Source organism: Aquarana catesbeiana, linkage group LG09, assembly GCF_042186555.1.
Source record: "Aquarana catesbeiana isolate 2022-GZ linkage group LG09, ASM4218655v1, whole genome shotgun sequence".
NCBI classification, from domain to species: domain Eukaryota; kingdom Metazoa; phylum Chordata; class Amphibia; order Anura; family Ranidae; genus Aquarana; species Aquarana catesbeiana.
This window is the reverse complement of record NC_133332.1, coordinates 121,185,893-121,208,223: the sequence shown is the minus strand read 5'-3', so window position 1 is coordinate 121,208,223 and position 22,331 is coordinate 121,185,893. Positions and strand designations below refer to the sequence as shown.

General features: G+C 43.9%; 1 protein-coding gene across 1 annotated transcript in view; it reads right to left on the bottom strand.

Moving 5' to 3' along the window:
- The window catches only part of HTATSF1 (HIV-1 Tat specific factor 1), a 63,212-nt gene that overhangs the window by 16,992 nt on the left and 23,889 nt on the right, over positions 1–22,331 (bottom strand). The window contains exon 6 of the mRNA XM_073599223.1: positions 15,254–15,350. Within this exon, the coding sequence (XP_073455324.1) occupies positions 15,254–15,350 (97 nt within the window). The remainder of the gene's footprint in view (positions 1–15,253; positions 15,351–22,331) is intronic.

The window sequence follows — 22,331 nt, the reverse complement described above, 5'->3', positions numbered from 1 at the left end:
TACTCAAACCCGTTTATGGTTCAGAAACCAAAACGGAGACACAAGGCCCATTTTTGACCCAAGGTCCCTGAACAAGTATCTATTGATACAGTCCTTTCGGATGGAGTCTGTCCGCTCAGTAGTAACCTCACTCCAAAGGGGAGACTTTTTAGCCTCCATCGATATAAAGGACGTGTACTTACAAGTACCTATCTTTCAGCCTCATTAGAGGTTCCTATGTTTTGCAGTAGAGGAACGTCACTTTCAGTTTGTGGCTCTACCCTTCGGGCTTGCTACAGCTCCCTAGGTGTTCTTAAAGGTCATACTACCAGTACTGGGTCTTTTAAGGGCTCAAGGGATCCTGGTGCTCGGGTATCTGGAGGACCTCCTGCTCCGAGATCACTCAGCACAGGCTCTAGAACAAAGCATAATATACACAGTGAGGTATTTGAAAAGCTTAGGCTGGATCATAAATACAGAAAATTCAGCCTTGAGACCAGCTCAAAGTATAAGATATTTAGGTCTGTTTCTAAACACGGTCCATGCAAGAGTATTCTTGCCACCCGTAAGGATCTGTGCCCTGAAGGATTAGGTGCGTCAGATAAGGGGCACCAGACAACCCTCCATTTGGCTCTGTGTGAGTCTTCTAGGGAGGATGGTATCCTCCTTCGAGGCAGTGCCCTATGCCCAGTTCCATTCCAGGCCTTTACAACAAGACATCTTGTCAGCTTGGAACACAGGAAGAAAAGCCCTGGATTATACAATGTGCTTATCTCCTCAGGCATGTTTAAGCCTAAACTGGTGGTTGCAGGATCAGAACCTGCGAAAGGGAAAATCCTTTCTCCCGGTAACTTGGAGAGTACCGACTACAGATGCCAGTCTCTCAGACGGGCTCACAGCTCAGGGGAAATGGCCAGGGACAGAGAAGACCCTGCCCATCAATGTCCTAGAATTACGGGCAATATGTCTGGCCCTACGGTCCTGGATCGTGGAGCTTCAGGACTGCCCCATCAGGGTTCAGTCCAACAATGCCACGGCAGTGGCCTATATAAACCACCAAGGTGTTACCAGGAGTCGTTCAGAAGTACATACTAGCCTGGGAAATTAACATGTGCCAATGATATATCGGCAGTCCATATCCCGGGAATAGAGAACTGGAAGGCAGATTATCTCAGCCGCCAGCAGAACTGTCCAGGTGAATGGTCCCTGCACCCAGAGGTGTTTCAGGAAATTTGCCAATGTTGGGGATGGCCAGAGGTCGACCTAATGGCATCCAGGTTCAACAACAAGCTACAGCAGTTTGTGTCTCGAACAAGAGATCCTCTGGCAATTGGAGCAGATGCTCTGATAGCTCCATGGAGCCAGCACTCCCTGGTTTATGCTTTCCCTCCGATCCCTCTCCTTCCATATTTGTTGCGCAGGATTCAGAAAGAGGGGATTCCAGTCATTCTGGTGGCACCAGCCTGGCCCATAAGGCCCTGGTTCCCGGAGATTGTGAGACTGACGATAGACGGGCCATGGGCGCTTCCACGTCGCCCTGATCTACTGTCTCAAGGTCCCATATTCCACCCCAATTTTTCTCTAAATTTGACAGCATGGCTACTGAAGCCAGGGTGTTAAAGAACCGTGGCATCTCGGGATCAGTGGTGTCTACTCTAGTGAATTGCTAGAAAAGCTGTCACTAGGAAGATTTATCATAAGGTCTGAAAGACTTTTGTTGCTTGGTGTGAAGCCAGCTAATGCCATCGTCGGAAATATGTGATTGGGAGAATTCTCTCTTTTCTACAGTCAGCTGTGGAAATCAAATTGGCTTTTGAGGTCAGGTACAGAGGTCAGGTTTCAGCCCTATCAGTATTCTTCCAAAGGCCTTTAGCCTCCCATTCACTGATCCAAACCTTTACGCAAGGGGCAACTCGCTTGCTTCCCCCCCCCATTAGGTCACCTATGTGTCCGTGTTACAGAACAACCATTTAAGGAAATTCCATTAGACTTGCTGTCACACCTGATGGCTAACACCTCGGCTAGAAGGGTGTCGGACTTGGCGGACCTTTCATGCAGGGAACCGTACTTGATCCTTCACCATGACAGACGTGTTACGACCTGTTTCATCCTTCTTGCCAAATGTGGTGTCGGCTTTTCATTTAAATCAGGATATTATTTTGCCTTTTTTTTTCCTCTCAGCCTTGTTCGGTGGAGGAGAGACGACTGCATTCTTTGGACGTTGTCCAGGCAGTCAAGGTTTATCTGTCAAGATCTGCGGAGATCCGAGGATCGGACTCTTTTTGTTTTACCAAAAGGACCCAAGAAGAGGCAGGCAGCTTCCAAAGCTTCCATTGCCAATTGGGTCCATCCATTCAGGCCTACTGTCTGAAACAAAGCTCCTTCCTTTAGGGTGAGAGCTCATTATACCAGGGGTGTAGGAACCACCAGTTATCTGTGGCTCAGATTTGTAAGGCTGCTACCTGGTCTTCAGTGCATACTTTCACAAAATTTTATCAAGTGGATGTTCGAGCAGCCAAGGATTCGGCTTTCAGTGGCTGAGCATAGATGGCATGGTAGAGCATGGATGGCTGAGTATGGATGGCTGCGAGGCTGGAATGGGTACAGAGAAGCGCTGTGGGCACTACAGATCCAGCCCACACCACTGCTGCACCTGATCTTTCCCCCTCTCCTCTCACTCTACCGATCAGTGCAGAGGGGAGAGATGACCCGGACATGGGCCGGCTTGTTTACAAGTGATCGCTCCGTCATTTGACAGAGCAATCACGTGGTAAAGGGCCACTGTCATCGGCCTTATACCATGATTCGTGATGCGCCGGGGTCATGGATATTCCCGGGTGCACGCGGGAGCAGGATTCTGGGAGGACATTATTGTATGCTCTCCCAGAGTTATCCGACCGCCCTGCAGCCGTTTTTAAAAAACAGCCCCTAACCTTAGAGATATGGTCATTAAAAATATAGTAGATATTTTTAAAGACCTCATCTCTAAGGTTAGGGGCTTTTTCATATATGCAACTTGGTTTATTTGGGAGGGAGAAGCCTATATGACATTCTTCTTTTATAATTTCCCAATGCTTGTTTATAACCTTCTCTACTGCCTTACGTTGAATGTTCTAATCCATCACTACAGTATAACCCATTGTCTCGCCAAAGAATGTTAAACCCATGTTCTGGGAGATGAAAGGTTTTTATGGATGTGGTAGGTGTCACTGCTGTACAAAGTACAAAAACATATTTGGGGGGCACACCCTAAAATGCGTTTAGATTCAAGATGGTGCTGCTATAAGACCAACAAACAGTATAAAACATATTACAGCGCACACATTCAAGAATGACATTTCCTGCAAGGCTAGTTAAAAACACCTGAACATATTCAAAAAAATACAGGGGTTTGGTCATGCTATAAGGTCATATAGTGCTAAGCCCACTTACTGCGACAAAGTACCCCGAATTAGTGGGTCCTACCCTAGTAATAGAATGGAAGATCCTGTGTCTCAACCATGGGAGCTGAACACTTCTGTGTGGTAGAACTGAAGGGGATTCCTCCTATGCACTGGTGGCCACTAAATAAGAGGTAATGAAGAGGGGGAGGGGTGCTCCGGCCCAAAAAAACCTGGTCAGGGTCTATTACAATATACAAAAACATATTTGGGGGGCACACCCTAAAATGCATTTAGGTTCAAGATGGGGCTGCTATAAGACCAACAAACAGTACAAAACAGATTACAGCGCACACATTCAAGAATGACATTTCCTGCAAGGCTAGTTAAAAAACCTGAACATATTAAAAAAAAAAAAAAAAAAAAAACACCCTTATTTTTTTGAATATGTTCAGGCGTTTTTAACTAGCCTTGCAGGAAATGTCATTCTTGAATGTGTGCGCTGTAATATGTTTTATACTGTTTGTTGGTCTTATAGCAGCACCATCTTGAATCTAAACGCATTTTAGGGTGTGCCCCCCAAATATGTTTTTGTATATTGTAATAGACCCTGACCAGGTTTTTTGGGCTGGAGCACCCCTCCCCCTCTTCATTACCTCTTATTTAGTGGCCACCAGTGCGTAGGAGGAATCCCCTTCAGTTCTCAGACACAGGATCTTCCATTCTATTACTAGGGTAGGACCCACTAATTCGGGGTACTTTGTCGCAGTAAGTGGGCTTAGCACTATATGACCTTATAGTGTGACCAAACCCCCGTATTTTTTTGAATATGTTCAGGTGTTTTTAACTAGCCTTGCAAGAAAATGTCATTCTTGAATGTGTGCGCTGTAATATGTTTTGTACTGCTGTACAAAAGGTCCCCAAAAACAAAAAACAAAAGGAATTTACTAATCCCATTAATCAAAGAACATAAGTTTTAGATCATGTGACACGAAGGGGGTAGTACAGGGGTAGGCAACCCCTGTCAATGGTGCCGCAAGCGGCACGCAAAGCCTCTTTTGCCGGCACTCGACTCCCTCCCCATCAGTAGAGCAACGCAGGGAAGTGTCAGTGAATGCATTCCAATTTCAGAATTACCCGCACCTGCACTGAGGGGGATGCACTGCGCCCCCACACATTGTAAAAGATGGGAAACATTGTTTGGTTCTCTAACCTTGCTGTAGCTGCGATCGTCAGCTTTTGTGATGGGGAGAAGATTGGGTGCAGTTCTGCTAAGGGGACAGTCCCTGTTTCCAGGAGGAGCAGGACTGTCACTGGCCACTGCTAAAGCCAATCACAGTCCTGCTAGCACCGTCCACCATCTGGAGGAATCTAGAGGAAGATGACTCAATTGGTTCCCACTACCAATCTCAGAAAGAAGGGATTTCACTGAGAAAACCACAATCAGGTGACAGTTTGTGGAATTACTGTTGAGCTTCTGGGAACTTTGTTGAAATCATTCCTGAACCTTTGCGTCACTTACTACTGAACCCCTGCACTCTGTGTCCCTTTAAGCCACAGCCAGTATTCAGCGCAATAAAAGTCACACCCATCCTTTCCTGTGGCGCTGAGCACCGCACTTTTTCTCAGCTGCGGGAGCCCAACTTATGATCCTGCACACAGGCCCACTGCTTTCATAAAATGCCCCTGACCTGAGCTCATCATTGCTCATCCATTCCAGATGCTTGCATATGACATCACATACAAGCACGTGGGCTGGATGTGAGAGGTGGATCAGCAGGATGAGTGTGCCAGGACAGATAGATGTGTCTCATCTCTGCTTCCTTTCACCACTCTGCATATCACGCACATCATAGATAAGAGGGTACAACAGTTCGGGAGATGTGGAGGGAGGTACAGTGGTGGAAGAGATGAGAAGGGGGTTCAGCAGTGGGACAGAAGAGCAGGGGGGTACAGTGTTGGGGCAGAAAAGCAGGGGGTAGATCAGTGGGGCAGATGTGAAAGGAGGTGTATTGGTAGGGCAGATGAGCAGGGGGTTACAGTGGTGGGGCATAAGAGCAGGGGGTTACAGTGGTGGGGCATAAGAGCAGGGGGTTACAGTGGTGGGGCATAAGAGCAGGGGGGTACAGAGGTGAGACAGATGTGCAAGAGGTACATTGGGGGGGGGGGCAGATGAGAAAGTGGGTTACAGTGGTGGGGCAGATGAGTTTAGTATTAAGACAGATTAGAAGGTGATTCAGTAGTGAGATAGAGCATGGGGATAAAGTGGTGGGGCAGATGAGAAATGGGGTACATAGATAGGGCAGATGAGCAAGGGGGTTACAGTAATGGGACAGAGGAGCACGGGGGGAATAGTCAACGTTGGGGCAGAGAAGAAAGGTAGTACATCGGTGGGACAGATTAGCAGGGGGTTACAGCGGTGAAGCAGAAGAGCAGGGGGAACAGAGGTGGGACAGATGTGCAGGAGGTACAGTCATGGTGGCAGGCAGATGAGCAGATAAGTTCAGTGTTAGGACAGATGAGAAGATGGTTCAGTGGTGGAGCAGATGTGCATGGAAGTACAGTGGTGGAGCAGATGAGAAAGGGGGAACATTGGTGGGGCAGATGAGCAGGGGGTTACAGTGGTGGGACAGAAGAGCAGGGTTGTACAGTGGGAAGGCAGATGTACAGGGTAGTACAGTGGTGAGGCAGATGAGAAAAGGGTTACAGTGGTGGGGCAAATGATAAAGGTGGTACAGTGGTGGGGCAGATGTGCAGAGTGGTACAGTGATCTGAGGTGTGGAGTTGTAGGAATTAGAGCTGATCTGAGGCTTGAGAGTGCAGGATGTTAATTTCTCACTACTAAAGTAGTTTGGAGCATTTACTTTATAAAAAATCCTTTTTGTGATTGCGTGTGTGAAGTTTTTTTTTTTTGTTATAAAATTGGCACGCTCAATTTCTTTGAAAACATTTTTTGGCACACTGTGCTCAAAAGGTTGCCTACCCCTGGGGTTGTATATGCCCTAAAATGTCCATGTGAACTAATTTATATTGACAGAACAAAAAGGCATATAAAAAGAACAGATTTATAATATAGGCATAGGATATGAAAAACACCATCTTTCCTTACATTTAAACAAAGTCCACAATAGAGACTGAGGGGGTTACAATTTTGGGGCATAGAAGCCCTAAGGCCCCATTCACACCTGAGCATAGCGTTTTCAGGCAGAAATTAGTGCGATTTTGTACAGGTCAAAAAGGTCACCAATGTAAAAACCAGGAAAAACACCTGTAATCTGCCTAAAAAAGTTCCAGAACTTGTTTGAGCTTCAGGCAAATGTTTGGGGTGGAGATGTGAACCATCTCCATAGAGAATAATTGATTTTTTTTTCCCCTCCAGCGTTTTGTAGCTTCAGGCTTCAAGCTACAAAACGCTCAGGTGTGAATGGGGCCTAAAAAAACATTGGAGAGGACAAAATGGCATTAGGGAAATTAGCAAAAGAGAATCATGATGGATACATGAATTATCGGTAATGGCGCAAAAGGGGTTAAATAAAGAATTTGGTTTAGGCAGTTTGAGTAGATAATAAATAGGTTGAGAGAATTTGAGGCTCACATATATGTGTTTTTGTATATTGTAATTATATATAGGGAATTAGTTAGCAGTATGTTTTTAGACTACATTGTTTATCAAATATCCAGTTTTATTGGTTTGTATATCGCTTTACAAATTTATATATATTATGATGCATAGGAATTATATAGGGTAATTGCATTGTGTTCATCTACAATGCGCCAGCGATCTCAGAGCAAAGATTTTTATTTTCTTTTATTTTTTAAGTTCACATACACACACAGATTGGAACGGAATCGATTGGTCTCATTAGTCATAGTCAGACTTAGTACAAACATGGTCTATGGGAGTGGCAGGTGATGGTACACCTGCAAAAGCATATAATTCATTGGAATTGCTGTATATAGGGAACCAGTTAGTAGGATGTTTTTAGAATACATTGTTTATCAAATATATATATTGGTTTGCATTTTGTTTTTACATATTATGATGCATAGGAATCATTTAAATGATCGCATTGTGTTCAACCACGATGCACCATCGCTATCGGAGAAAAGATTTGATTTAAGCCCACATACACACACAGATTGAAACGGGATTGATTGGTCTCATCAATCATAGACATAGCACAAACATGGTCTATGGGAGAGGCAGGTAATAAGATTTACATAGCACACCTGCAAAAGCAAAAAAATCAACTGGATGGAGTGGATTTAGTATAAAGAGGAGATAGCGTCTTGTCCAACTTTAGGAATCCCCCTGATGAGTCATGGGACCCTGTGATGTAACAAGTAGGGGAGGGGCAGATTTGTTTGGCAAGACGTTTATGCATCTTTCACGGAGAGGCACGAAGTAGCTGCAGCATCGTAGTTTTATATAACATACGCTATTGGTGCACCTTTTAAATGGGAGTTCTGTGCACATTTTTTAATAAACTGAATATTGTTTAAAACGATATAAGCACTATTTGGAGCTTTTTTTCTCTCATATATATCAAGTCATAATGGAGGCACATCGATGGAGCAACGAGGAGGAAAGCATTATCTGTAAGTCCGGGGTGACTAAAAAGCTTTATTTGACCAAACTTAACCACTTCCGGACCGCCACACGCCGATGTACGTCCAAACTTTGCCGGCGGATATCGTTGTTATGGCAGCAGCTAGCTGCCATAACCCCGGTATCCCCATTTTCGTGCGGCGGTCGGCTTTCAGATAAAAGTGGTCTCTGCCGTGAGATCACTTTTATCGATGGCGGGAGAGGTCCCCCCCTCCCGCCGTGATCTGGTGCCCTCCGTAGCGGCGGAGGCGATCGCGTCCGTCTCCCTTCTGCCTCTTAAAGGCATATTTTTTTTCAATGTCATTTTTTTATTTTCAATTTTTTTTTTATTGCATTTTAGTGTAGTCTTTTTGACCCCAGATCTCATATTTAAGAGGTCCTGTCATGCTTTTTTCTATTACAAGGGATGTTTACATTCCTTGTAATAGGAATAAAAGTGACACATTTTTTTTTTTTTTTAACAGTATAAAAATAAATAAAATAATGTAAAATAAATAATAATAATAAAAAAAAAAATTTTAAAAACCCCCCTGTCCCGACGAGCTCGCGCGCAGAAACGAAAGCATACGTGAGTAGCGCCTGCATATGAAAACGGTGGTCAAACCACACGTGAGGTATCGCTGCGACCGGTAGAGCGAGAGCAATAATTCTAGCCCTAGACCTCCTCTGTAACGCAAAACATGCAACCTGTAGAATTTTTTTAAACGTCGCCTATGGAGATTTTTGAGGGTAAAAGTTTGACGCCATTCCACGAGCGGGCGCAATTTTGAAGTGTGACATGTTGGGTATCAATTTACTTGGCGTAACATTATATTTCACAATATAAAAGAAATTGGGCTAACTTTACTGTTGTCTTATTTTTTTATTCAAAAAAGTGAATTTTTTCCAAAAAAAAGTGCGCTTATAAGACCGCTGCGCAAATACGTTGCAAAAAAAGTATTGCAATGACCGCCATTTTATTCTCTAGGGTGTTAGAAAAAAAAAAAACATATAATGTTTGGGGGTTCTAAGTAATTTTCTAGCAAACAAAACGGTTTTAAACATGTAAACACCTAAAATCCAAAACGAGGCTGGTCCTTAAGTGGTTAAGTGCGAGGTCACACACTCTATGAGGTGAGTTCATTTCTTATGGGGGAGCACTGAGGTGAATAGATTTTTGAAGACTCAACAAGTTAAAACTTTTGCTGACATTATTCATTAACTATATAATTGCACTTTAAGCACGGGATTTATATTATTATAAAGAAGAATTATACATGATTGTATTATATTATTGTTTATTCATATGTTATTATTACGGCACTCATATTGGCACAGGAGAATTGATAGACTAAGTGCTTGGATACATTTATTAACACCAGTGCAGAATTGTTTTGAGTTTTATTTGCATATTTATATTGGGAGTGTGTTACTTGCATATATTACACAGATTGCATTCTAGTTGCTCGCAAGACTACCTATTATATTTATTATTTTCTGTGCAGTGCAGAAAAATGCAGCATGCTGTAATTTTTTGACTGCACCACAATATTATGAACTTTGCTCATAAGATGACCTGGATTTTGGACTGTCTATGCAGTTGGAGCGCAGTCAAAAATGCATCCCACTGCATCTGGTGTGAATGGGCCCTACAGGTCATCTGTTTAAAGTTAACCGTAAATAATGTCTGGCTGGGCTTCTCCTATGGGTCACAGGAGTGCAATTAGTTTTGCACTCATGTGACCCGTTTTCAGCAGAGCTCTCTGCTGACGTCACTGGAATCAGTCCAGGCACCGCATCATCCCGACTCTGGGAGTCTGCATCCGCCAGGTGCCTGGACTGATAGCCGTCTCAGCCTCTCAGCGAGCCACTGACACGCTGGGACAGCCGCTCCCCACCCCTCCACAGCTCAGCGCTCCATTGAGCGTGGAGGAGCAGAGCAGGAGAGCTGATGATTGACAGTTAGCAGCTTCTGCTCGGGGAGCCAAGAGAACTGAGCTATCGGCAATGTTCGATCGCTCAGTTCTCAGTGCAGAGACGCAGGGGAACTGATGCTGCATCCACCTAGGTAAGTATAAAACTGCAATAACACCCAAACCCATACTTTTAACTGCAAAGAGGACTGCAAAAACAGGTGCCACAAAATTGCCCCACTATTATGGAAAGCATGACTCCAGCAGAAAATGTTCAGCTTCAGCCCATCCCCCACTGCACCCCACTATAAGCCAGTGTTCCTGCCTATTACATAGAAGGACCAATAGTAAAGTGTAGAAAGAAGGACAAAGCTCAAGTTTCTGTGTGATGGTTGATTAATGCAATAGATTTTCTCAGATTTGGGGATCTAGGAGCATTTAAGACTCCTCTAGAAGGTAACTTAAAATTTAGAGTCCGATATATTTTTTCATGATAAAAGCATGTATGCCAAGTTATTTATAATTTGTAACAATGATTGGAATCTTTCAAGATGACACTCTGCCAATGCGATCATCTGCTTTTTCTTCCAGTAGCATGCAGCTATCTTTGAGTGTTGAACTAAGATGCTGGCTAAGGATGACATAGCCATGTAAATCCTGGTGCCTGGGAAGTTCTTAGTGGTGTTCACAAATATCTTACACAAAACTTAGCCTGCTGCTGCCTCTAAGCTTGTGATTTACTACAAAGTTACAATGTTGCAGTTTGATCACTGAAGGAGAGCAAACTGAGGAAATGTTTTCTGCCTACAACAGACTGATGACCTCCAGACAAGTGACTGTGGGTAAGTTGAGACGTTAAAGAGGAGTTCCACCCCAGGTCCAGTCAAAAAAAAAAAAAAAAATTAAAAGTCAGCAGCTACAAATACTGCAGCTGCTGACTTTTAATTGGACACTTACCTGTCCCAGGGTCCAGCGATGCGAGGGATCGAAGCCCCGCTTGTCTCCCCCTCTGTTCAGCGGCGCCGGCATTGCAACTGTAGGCGCTGGGCTGTGGCTTCACAGCCTGGCACCCACCGCGCATGCGCGAGTGGCGCCGCGCACCGTGATTGGCCGCTCAGTCACCTGGGACCTGTAATGGGTCCCAGATGATTGACAGGAGGGAGGGAGCAGAGCCGAGCTCTTCCTGTGCCGAGGGGGAAGTGATGTCACCAGCCCAGGCACTGGAAGAGGCAGACTACGAGGGACCCCCTAGCAACAGGCATTTAGAGGTAAGTAAAAAAAAAAAAATATCCAAATATATGTATTTTTTTTTAGGATTTTTCATGTAGTTTTTTTTTTTTTTGGGTGGAACCCCACTTTAAGGATTGCTTTTCAAAATGATAAAAAGGTATACATTTAAAAAAACATATATACTAAATGTTGAAAATTATCACATGTCAGAAATGTTTATGCAGACTTGAAAAATACTTAAGGATCTAATTTAATGTAACTCCCTTGTTTCCCTTGAAAACTTGAAAAAAATTAACCCTGCAATAGAAAACTGTGAATGCTTACATCTCCGATGTGTGGAAAATTCAAACTCCTCTGCCTCTCAATGAAACAGCCTTCGTGAAAGTCTTTAAAACATTAAAGTCCTGAGTGTGTCAAATTGCTGCATCCCCCACTACACTGTGGTTCCTCCTGAAAACTTTGACATCTCTGCTGAGGTTTGTACTGATGTAGGGATCAGACTAAAGGAGCCAAAGAGTGTGGCGGGGGGACAACCATTCCACAAAGTGTTGAATGTTGAAGACTGCAGAGGTTGCAGGGCTGGAAAACAGGGGAGGTTGGACTCACTGCATGCAGATACAGTTGTGCTCATAAGTTTACATACCCTGGCAGAATTTATGATTTATTGGCCATTTTTCAGAGAATATGAATGATAATACACAAACTTTTCTTTTACTCATGGTTAGTGTTTGGCTGAAGCCATTTATTATCAATCGACTGTGTTTACGCTTTTTAACTCATAATGGCAACAGAAACTACCCAAATGACCCTGATCAAAAGTTTACATACCCCAGTTTTTAATTCCGTGTATTGCCCCCTTTATCATCAATGACAGCTTGAAGTCTTTTGTGGTATTTGAGGGTGAGGCTCTTTATCTTCCCAGATGGTAAAGCTGCCCATTCCTCTTGGGAAAAAACCTCCAGTTCCTGTAAATTCTTGGGCTGTCTTGATGAACTGCATGTTTGAGATCTTCCCAGAGTGGCTCAATGATATTGAGGTCAGGAGACTGAGATGGCCACTCCAGAACCTTCACTTTATTCTGCTGTAGCCAATGACAGATCGACTTGGCCTTGTGTTTTGGATCATTGTCATGTTGGAATGTCCAAGCACGTCCCATGCGCAGCTTCCTGGCTGATGAATGCAAATGTTCCTCCAGTATTTGATAACATACTGCATTCATCTTGCCATCAATTTTGACCAAATTTCCTGTGCCTTTGTAGCTCATAGCAGTCTACCACCCTGTATGTCTCTGCAATTGACTGTATTGTTGGATTTTATTGAAATAAGGATGTCCTTATCCCAGAGTGCTGCTATCCAGGATTTCTTTCTACCTCACTGCCTCTGTAGCTCACACATCCCCAAAACATCAGCGATCCACTTCCGTACCTTTCATCATAGGCCTTGTTGACCCCTCTCCAAATGTAGGGTTTATGGTTGTGGCCAAAAAGCTTAAATTTTGGTCTCATCACTCCAAATGACTTTGTGCCAGAAGGTTTGAGGCTTGTCTTTGTGCTGTTTGCATATTGTAAACAGGATACTTTGTGGCATTTGCATAGTAATGGCTTTTTTCTGGCAACTCGACCATGCAGCCCATCTTTCTTCAAGTGCTTCCTTATTCCTGTACTTCACCTGAAGTTATTTGTGGGTTTTTCTTTCTTAAACAATTTTCCTGGCAGTTGTGGCTGAAATTTTAGTTTGTCTACCTGACCGTGGTTTGGTTTCAACAGAACCCCTCAGTTTCCACTTCTTGATTAGAGTTTGAACACTGCTAATTGGCATTCTCAATTCCTTGGATATCTTTTTATATCCCTTTTCCTGTTTTATACAGTTAAACCACCTTTTCCCGCAGATCCTTTAACAATTCTTTTGCTTTCCCCATGACTCAGAATCCAGAAACGTCAGTGCAGCACTGGATGAGAGATGCAAGGGTCTGTCAGGAGTCCAGAAACTTATTGACCTTTTATACACACACACCAATTACAAGCAAACAGACCAAAAGTGAGGATGGTTACCTTTTATAGCCATTCAAACCCCTTTGTGTCAACTTGTGTGTATGTTATCAGGCCGAAATCAACAGGGTATGTAAACTTTTGATCTGGGTCATTTGGGTAGTTTCTGTTGCCATTATGATTTAAAAAGAGTAAACACAGTTCACTGATACTAAATGGGCTTCAGCCATTGTGAAAGAATAAGTGAAAGAAAAGTTTTTGTTTTACCATTCATATTCGCTGAAAAATGGCCAATTATAAATTCTGCCAGGGTATGTAAACTTATGAGCACAACTGTAAGTTTTCGCAGTCTTCCATTGGAAGGAGCAATAGTTAATATTTTTTAGAGGACGGAACCTGAAAATCGGATGGCTATGGTTTCCCTGCACTTTGTACATCAGCATGTTATCTGTGCTGCATTAAGGAAAAAGGCCATTGCTGTGCCCAGGAAAAGACATGAAGTTGTAAGCACGAACAGAATGCACATCACAAATGCCTAAGCTACAATTAGACATAGACTAAATGAAAAATACAAATTCTCAAATTAAATTTCATTTTCATGTTTACAATCTTTTTACTAGTAGTCCACTTGGCAACAAATATTTAATCATTCAGACTCTAACATTTGACAAAATCCTTTGTTTTGTAAGGCTCTGGCTATCTTAAAAAGCAGCAGCAACCTCTACTGGCCAACATTGTGTAAAGCAGTTGTTGGTACTCTACATACTGTATATTATGATATAAAAACATGGCAACATTTTTTTATTTTTTAACAAAACAAAAATAAATATTTTAATTAGCATCCTTCTTTTCAAAGAGAGGATGATAAATATAAAACACTGAAACCTCTGGGCACAAATAGGTGCTCCTGCTGTGTTCTGTTGAAATTGTGTAGAGGTAGGTAAAGCAAAGAAGTTGTAGCTCCCTCAGAGATAACATGAAAATAGGCAGCTAGTATGGAGCAGGGTACACGAAATAATTAGGAGCAAAATGGGCGGCACAGTAGTGTAGTGGATAGCACTTTCGCCTAGCAGTAAGAAGGGTCGCTGGTTCGAATCCCAACCACCTGCCTGGAGTTTGCAGGTTCTCCCTGTGTCTGCGTGGGTTTCCTCCGGGTACTCCGGTTTCCTCCCATGCTCCAAAGACATGCTGGTAGGTTAATTGGATCCTGTCTAAATTGTCCCTAGTATGTATGAATGTGTGTTAGGGACCTTAGATTGTAAGCTCCTTGAGGGTAGGGACTGATGTGAATCTACAATGTATATGTAAAGCGCTGCGTAAATTGACAGCGCTATATAAGTAACTAAAATAAATAAACCAAGGAAGGATGGAAAACATAAACCCTTCCCTTGGTCCAAGCCTACAGCAAAGTAATCGTGTTAAAAGGACCCCAATCAGAGCCTGCCTAGTGTGCATTGACAAAAACAGGCAGTTACCGGGTGGCAGGGGTAAAGGAGTGCCTAACTCACATATTTCTGGCAGCAGAGAGAAGTCACTCCCTACCCCTCTGGAAGTGGACGAAGAAGTAGCGAATGCCACTACAGTGGATTGTGACACCTGCAGTAGCCATGCAGTAATTGCATGAGCAGGATCACTTTTTGCTAAGCCGGTCCACAGTAAAGATGACCATACATCTATCGAAGTTCACCCAGCTCAGCATTAGCCACCTAAATTTCGATTCATGTATGGCCGTGCCCGTTCATGAGAAGTTTATCTATCAATCCCTTTTCATGAACAGGCTTGTTGGAAAATTTCCACTCAATCAGCTTATGCAGTGCTGATCAGTGTATTCTAACAGCAGGGGGTCCTGCTGTACAATAACACAGCGGGGGGAAATTTCCCCATCCACCTTGAAATGTGTGGATGGGGAAATTAGATCAGATAAAAAAATAAAAAATAAAAAAAGAGCCATGTATGGCCAGCTTAGGGTCTGTTGTGTGACATTATTCTTGGAGTTCTGCTTTCACCCATCTATCCATACCTGGAACACCTGTTTTTTAGAAGGCTAAAACCTTGTGGACCAAAAGGCATTCTGAAGGTCTTAGTTCACCATTTACAAGATAAGAGCAGATAAGAAAATAATACAGGATAAGAGAAGACAACACAGAAATGTGGTAATAAATGATTTTTGCTCACCTCAAAGTCTTTAGGATGAAACATATTCCTAATAATTATAACTCTTTCATGACGTTTTCTGGATTCATTTTTCTTTTCGGGTCTCCAATCTAGTTGTCTATGTGGGACAGAAAAACAAAAGTGACATTCACAAAAAAGCTAAATAACACAGTCATAGTCAGGTACAATTTAAATATATGATTCTTTACTGCCCCCAGTGGCCAATCTGCATTCTATTCCAAAACTGGGGACTCTAAATAAGAACAATCAGTTCAGGTTCAGAGGGAGAGGGATGACATGTCCTGGCAGGACAGTTAACTACTATTATCAGGTACTCCAATTCAAGTCAAGTCTTCAAAACCCAAAGCCTGAAATATAACAAAATATATATGTGTTACAGTGCTCAGTGGAGTCAAGTGAGCCAAAGAGCAGTATTTAACAGGTTTGCCTACTGTAACCTGATGAAGCAGAAATTAGATTTCTTGCCCTAGGTTAATGCATTACTAACACGCTAAGGCTTAGTTTACCCTTATGGTTGGGGGAAGAGGGAGGTAGTAAAAAACAGGTAGGTGGGCTGCTTGTCATATACCCTCTCAAAAGCAATCCACTGTTTACATAAAAACCTAGGTTTACAAGTTGTTGTTTTTTTTAGCTGTAATCTGATATTTATCACAGTGAACTTGTGGAAACAAAGCCAGGTGGTGCAGCAGGTTTCCATCTGCAAGCTAAAAGCTTTATGTTCTTTTTAATGAAGCCTTCAGCGTGCATGTGATCACCATGCCATTGCTGCCATAGGTATCGCATGATCAGGAACCATGCCAATTGGTTCCTGATTAATAGTGGGGACCTGAGCTGTAAGTGAGAGCTCAGCTTAACAGCTACCAACTTCACCAATAGACCCCTTTCACAATGGGGCGGTGCGGGCATTAGCAGTAAATCAGCGCTAGTTTTAGCAGCGCTTTACCGCTGTTATAGCGGCGCTTTTCGGCCGCTAGCGGGGTGCTTTTAACCCCTGCTAGCGGGCGAAGGGTTAATAGCACCCATATTGCAGCACTTTGGCAGCGCTGCCTATTCATTTTTATGGGCAGGGCGTTTTGGGAGTGGTGTACACATCGTTCCTGCACCACCCCAAAGATGCTGCTTGCAGGGCTTTTTTTCCCCATCCTGCAAGCGCACCGCCCCAGTGTGAAAGCACTCCGGCTGGGGTGGCTTGAGAGGCGCTTTACAGGCGCTATTTTTAGTGCAAAAACATCTGAAAAGCGCCCCAGTGTGAAAGGGGTCAAAGTGTTGGCTGGTGGCTTTCAAAGGGAAGGATTATGATAAACATGCACCGGAGCATGGGACATAGTGCTGGGGACACGCCTTCATTCTGATGGTGGGAGGGGTAGGGTTTTACAAGCTTAAATACGTCACATCCTTGGCAATTTCCATTTTGTCACCAACGCTCAGACACATTTATGAATTACAATATATATCTCATGTTTCAAAAATAAGTTAAATTGGTTCTAAAAAGGCATAATTTTTTACCTTAATGCGTGTATTAAGGTAAAGAACCTTCTTTAAGCAGCCCCCCTAACCCAAATACTTAAGCCTGATTTTGATTTAGTGATTTGCGTGAGAGCAGAGGATCCCTTAGCCCTCTATCTCTCTCCTCATTGGCTCAGACACAGCAGCAGGAGCCATTGACTCCGGCTGCTGTTAATCACAGCCAGAGGGGAGAGAGCAGGGATAAGCCAGGCTCTGTGTCTTATGGACACACAGAGCAGGCCCGGGAGTGAGCACGCATGAGTGCCCTCAGAACAAGCAGCTTGCTATGGGGGCATTTAGTGGGGAAGTGCCGGCGGGGGGCCAGAAGAGTAGGATCAGGGCTGCTCTGTGCAAAACCATTGCACAGAGCAGGTGAGTGGAACATGTTTATTTAAAAATAAATAAATAAAAAAAAAACTTGATTTTTGTCTTACCTGTAAAATCTATTTCCTGGAGTAGTACATCAAGGGACACAGAGCAGGCTTATTATTCATGACTACCTGAGTTATGCGCCACCTTCAGATGAATGGACACTAGCAATCAAAGACAGGAAGTCATCCTCTATATAATCCTACCCCCCCTAGGGAAGCCTCATTTTTATAGCAAGCAATACCCCTAAAAAATAGCGGGGAGGGACCTCTGTGTCCCGTAATTTACTCCAAGAAATGGATTTAACCACTTGCCGACCGCCTCACGACGATATACGTCGGCAGAATGGCACGGGCAGGCAGAATCACGTACCTGTACGTGATCTGCCTCCCGCGGGCGGGGGGTCCGATCGGACCCCCCGAGGCGGTCGGCTTTTGTCCAGCGGCGATCGGAGGTGAGGGGGAGGCCATCCATTCGTGGCCCCCCCTCGCGATAGCCGCCGGCCAATCAAATTATTCCTATGCTGCTGTATGCTAAACAGCAGCAAGGGAAATGAGGTCATCTCTCCTCGGCTCGGTATTTTCCGTTCCGGCGCCGAGGAGAGAAGACATCACTGTGAGTGTAAAACACACACACACACACACATACACACACACACACACACACACACACTAGAACATGCCAGGCACACAAAACACCCCCCTTTACCCCCCCCCCCCCCGATCACCCCCGATCACCCCTCCCCCCGTCACACTGACACCAAGCAGTTTTGTTTTTTTTCTGATTACTGCATGGTGTCAGTTTGTGACAGTTAGTGTGTTAGGGCAGTTAGGGTTAGCCCCCTTTAGGTCTAGGGTACCCCCCTAATAAAGTTTTAACCCCTTGATCACCCCCCCTAATAAAGTTTTAACCCCTTGATCACCCCCCCCCCCCCCCCCCGTTGCCAGTGTCACTAAGCGATCATTTTTCTGATCGCTGTATTAGTGTCACTGGTGACGCTAGTTAGGGAGGTAAATATTTAGGTTCGCCGTCAGCGTTTTATAGCGACAGGGACTCCCATATACTGCCTAATAAAGGTTTTAACCCCTTGATTGCCCCCTAGTTAACCCTTTCACCACTGATCACCGTATAACCGTTACAGGTGACGCTGGTTAGTTTGTTTATTTTTTATAGTGTCAGGGCACCCGCCGTTTATTACCGAATAAAGGTTTAGCCCCCTGATCGCCCGGCGGTGATATGCGTCGCCCCAGGCAGCGTCAGATTAGCGCCAGTACTGCTAACACCCACGCACGCAGCATACGCCTCCCTTAGTGGTATAGTGTCTGAACGGATCAATATCTGATCAGATCAGATCTATACTAGCGTCCCCAGCAGTTTAGGGTTCCCAAAAACGCAGTGATAGCGGGATCAGCCCAGATACCTGCTAGCACCTGCGTTTTGCCCCTCCGCCCGGCCCAGCCCAGCCCACCCAAGTGCAGTATAGATCAATCACTGTCACTTACAAAACACTAAACGCACAACTGCAGCGTTCGCAGAGTCAGGCCTGATCCCTGCAATCACTAACAGTTTTTTTGGTAGCGTTTTGGGGAACTGGCAAGCACCAGCGGCCTAGCACACCCCGGTCGTAGTCAAACCAGCACTGCAGTAACACTTGGTGACGTGGCGAGTCCCATAAGTGCAGTTCAAGCTGGTGAGGTGGCAAGCACAAGTAGTGTCCCGCTGCCACCAAGAAGAAGACAAACATAGGCCCGTCGTGCCCATAATGCCCTTCCTGCTGCATTCGCCAATCCTAATTGGGAACCCACCACTTCTGCAGCGCCCGTACTTCCCCCATTCACATCCCCAATCAAATGCAGACGGCTGCATGAGAGGCATTTTTATGTCCTCCCGAGTACCCCTACCCAACGAACCCCCCCCCCCAAAAAAGATGTCATGTCTGCAGCAAGCGCGGATATAGGCGCGACACTCGCTATTATTGTCCCTCCTGTCCTGACAATCCTGGTCTATGCATTGGTGAATGTTTTGAATGCTACCATACACTAGTTGAGTATTAGCGTAGGGTACAGCATTGCACAGACTAGGCACACTTTCACAGGGTCTCCCAAGATGCCATCGCATTTTGAGAGACCCGAACCTGGAACCGGTTACAGTTATAAAAGTTACAATTACAAAAAAAAAAAAAAAAAAAGTGTAAAAATAAATAAATAAAAAAATAAAATAAAAAAATAAATAGTTGTCGTTTTATTGTTCTCTCTCTCTATTCTCTCTCTATTGTTCTGCTCTTTTTTACTGTATTCTATTCTGCAATGTTTTATTGTTATTATGTTTTATCATGCTTGCTTTTCAGGTATGCAATTTTTTATACTTTACCGTTTACTGTGTTTTATTGTTAACCATTTTTTTGTCTTCAGGTACGCCAATCACGACTTTGAGTGGTTATACCAGAATGATGCCTGCAGGTTTAGGTATCATCTTGGTATCATTCTTTTCAGCCAGCGGTCGGCTTTCATGTAAAAGCAATCCTAGCGGCTAATTAGCCTCTAGACTGCTTTTACAAGCAGTGGGAAGGAATGCCCCCTTAGAAATCCTGAAGGCGGTGATTGGTTTTCGGGGCCCCGTACGCGGCTAGGTTCCCAAAAAGTCCCACACATGTGGTATCCCCATACTCAGGAGAAGCAGCTAAGTGTATTTTGGGGTGCAATTCCACATATGCCCATGGCCTGTGTGAGCAATATATCATTTAGTGTCACTTTCCCGTAACTTGTGTCAAAATATAAAATATTCCATGGACTCAACATGCCTCTCAGCAAATAGCTTGGGGTGTCTACTTTCCAAAATGGGGTCATTTGGGGGGGTTTTGTGCCATCTGGGCATTTTATGGCCTTCAAAACTGTGATAGGTAGTGAGGAGTGAAATCAAAAATTTACGCCCTTAGAAATCCTGAAGGCGGTGATTGCCCAAGGCCTGTGTGAGCAATATATCATTTAGTGACAACTTTTTGTAATTTTTTTTTTTTTTTTTTTGTCATTATTCAATCACTTGGGACAAAAAAAATTAATATTCAATGGGCTCAACATGCCTCTCAGCAATTTCCTTGGGGTGTCTACTTTCCAAAATGGGGTCATTTGGAGGGGTTCTGTACTGCCATTTTAGCACCTCAAGAAATGACATAGGCAGTCATAAACTAAAAGCTGTGTAAATTCCAGAAAATGTACCCTAGTTTGTAGACGCTATAACTTTTGCGCAAACCAATAAATATACGCTTATTGACATTTTTTTTACCAAAGACATGTGGCTGAATACATTTTGGCCTAAATGTATGACTAAAATTGAGTTTATTGGATTTTTTTTTATAACAAAAAGTAGAAAATATCATTTTTTTTTTTCAAAATTTTCGGTCTTTTTCCGTTTATAGCGCAAAAAATAAAAGCCGCAGAGGTGATCAAATACCATCAAAAGAAAGCTCTATTTATGGGAAGAAAAGGACGCAAATTTCGTTTGGGTACAGCATTGCATGACGGGTGCAATTAGCAGTTAAAGCGACGCAGTGCCAAATTGTAAAAAGTGCTCTGGTCAGGAAGGGGGTAAATCCTTCTGGGGCTGAAGTGGTTAACAGGAAATACAAAAATCCAGTTTTCTTTTTCATACATCATGGGACACAGAGCAGGCTTAATTAATCATGACCACCTGCCATGTCCCAAAGCACTGATCCCGAGGGGAGGGAACAACAGCCACCATCGCAAGGCGCAAAGTTACACCATGGCCCTCAAGATACTGCGACCAAATGCAGCATCTCCAGCGGCAGTTACATCAGCCTTTTGAAAATTTTTAAAGCTGTGATTAGACAACCAGGTAGCAGCCTTGCATACCTGTTTCAGCCCCTGGTGTCTCCTTCATGATTGACATATGCCACAACTGTAGTATTGTCAGAATGTATTCTTACTGGAAGACCCTGTAATGGATCAGACCAATGCAGAAGCACAAAGTAAATAGCCTGTAGCACCAATACATTGATGGGCAACATCCTTTCTTGTGGGTACTACGTCCCTTTTACTAAAAAGATGATCCCACACACCTTCCCATCCTGACAGACTTACATCTGTCGACACTATTTTCCAAAAGATGGGAAGAAATAATTTTCTTGTCTCCAACCTCCGTGGCAACATTAACCAATGCAGTGGCAGAAGGACACTGGGACACGGACACATTCGTGAGTCCAGAGACTGCAATCTCCTTTCCCAAGCTGACAGTATTCAGCTGCAGAGGTGTGGAGTGAAACTGAGCGAAAGGCACTGCCCGATTCAAAAACAAAATTGAGGGATACCTCATTTTCCTGAGTGAGGCCATCTGCTCTCTCAAGGACCCAGATTTTTCTGGGGGAAGAAAAACCCCTGCCTTAACTGTATCCCAGATAGGGCCAAAATATTACAGTCTCTGGGTTGGAAGCAACACTGACTTCTGGTGGTTGAGAATCCAACCAAACCTTTACAGCAATGACTGTTCTCTGAGCAGCAGGTCGTTTTTGTAACCGAGAATGGACACCCCCTAAATCCTTAAGAGACCCAAGACAAGAACCAGAACCTTTGTAAAGACTCATGGGGCAGTGGTCAGACCGAACAGCAGCGCCACAGGCTGATAATGCTGGTCTTCTATGAAAAATCTGAGAAATTTCTGATGAAGAAATATCGGGACATGCAGATAGGCATCCTTTAGGTCTATGGATGCTAGAAATTCTCCTGACTGTAGAACAGCAGCCACTGTTTGCACTGACTCCATTCGAAAATGCTTCACGCAAAGAAACTTGTTCAGCCCCTTCAAGTCAAGAATTGGACGTACACTGCCATCTGGCTTGGGAACCGTGAAAAGATTTGAATAAAATCCTTGAAATTTTTCACCCTTGGGAACAAGTCTGATTACCACCTGCAATCGAAACTGATGAAGAGACGCAGAGATCTTTTCAGCAGATTTGCATGCATGAAATACGGAGGTGGGAATTGCCGAAATTTCAACGCGTAACCCTGAAAAATCGTCTGATATTTCCCTCAACTGTGCCTCTGCAAACGCCAGCATGCTACCCCCCAAAAAAACAAGCAGGGCGCCTCCTCAAAAGGAGGTAAACTTGGAATCAGACTTTGTCGGTTTAAATGGTCCAATTTTGTTTGCGAAATTGGTCCTGCCGCTTTCCCCTAGAGGATGATTCTTG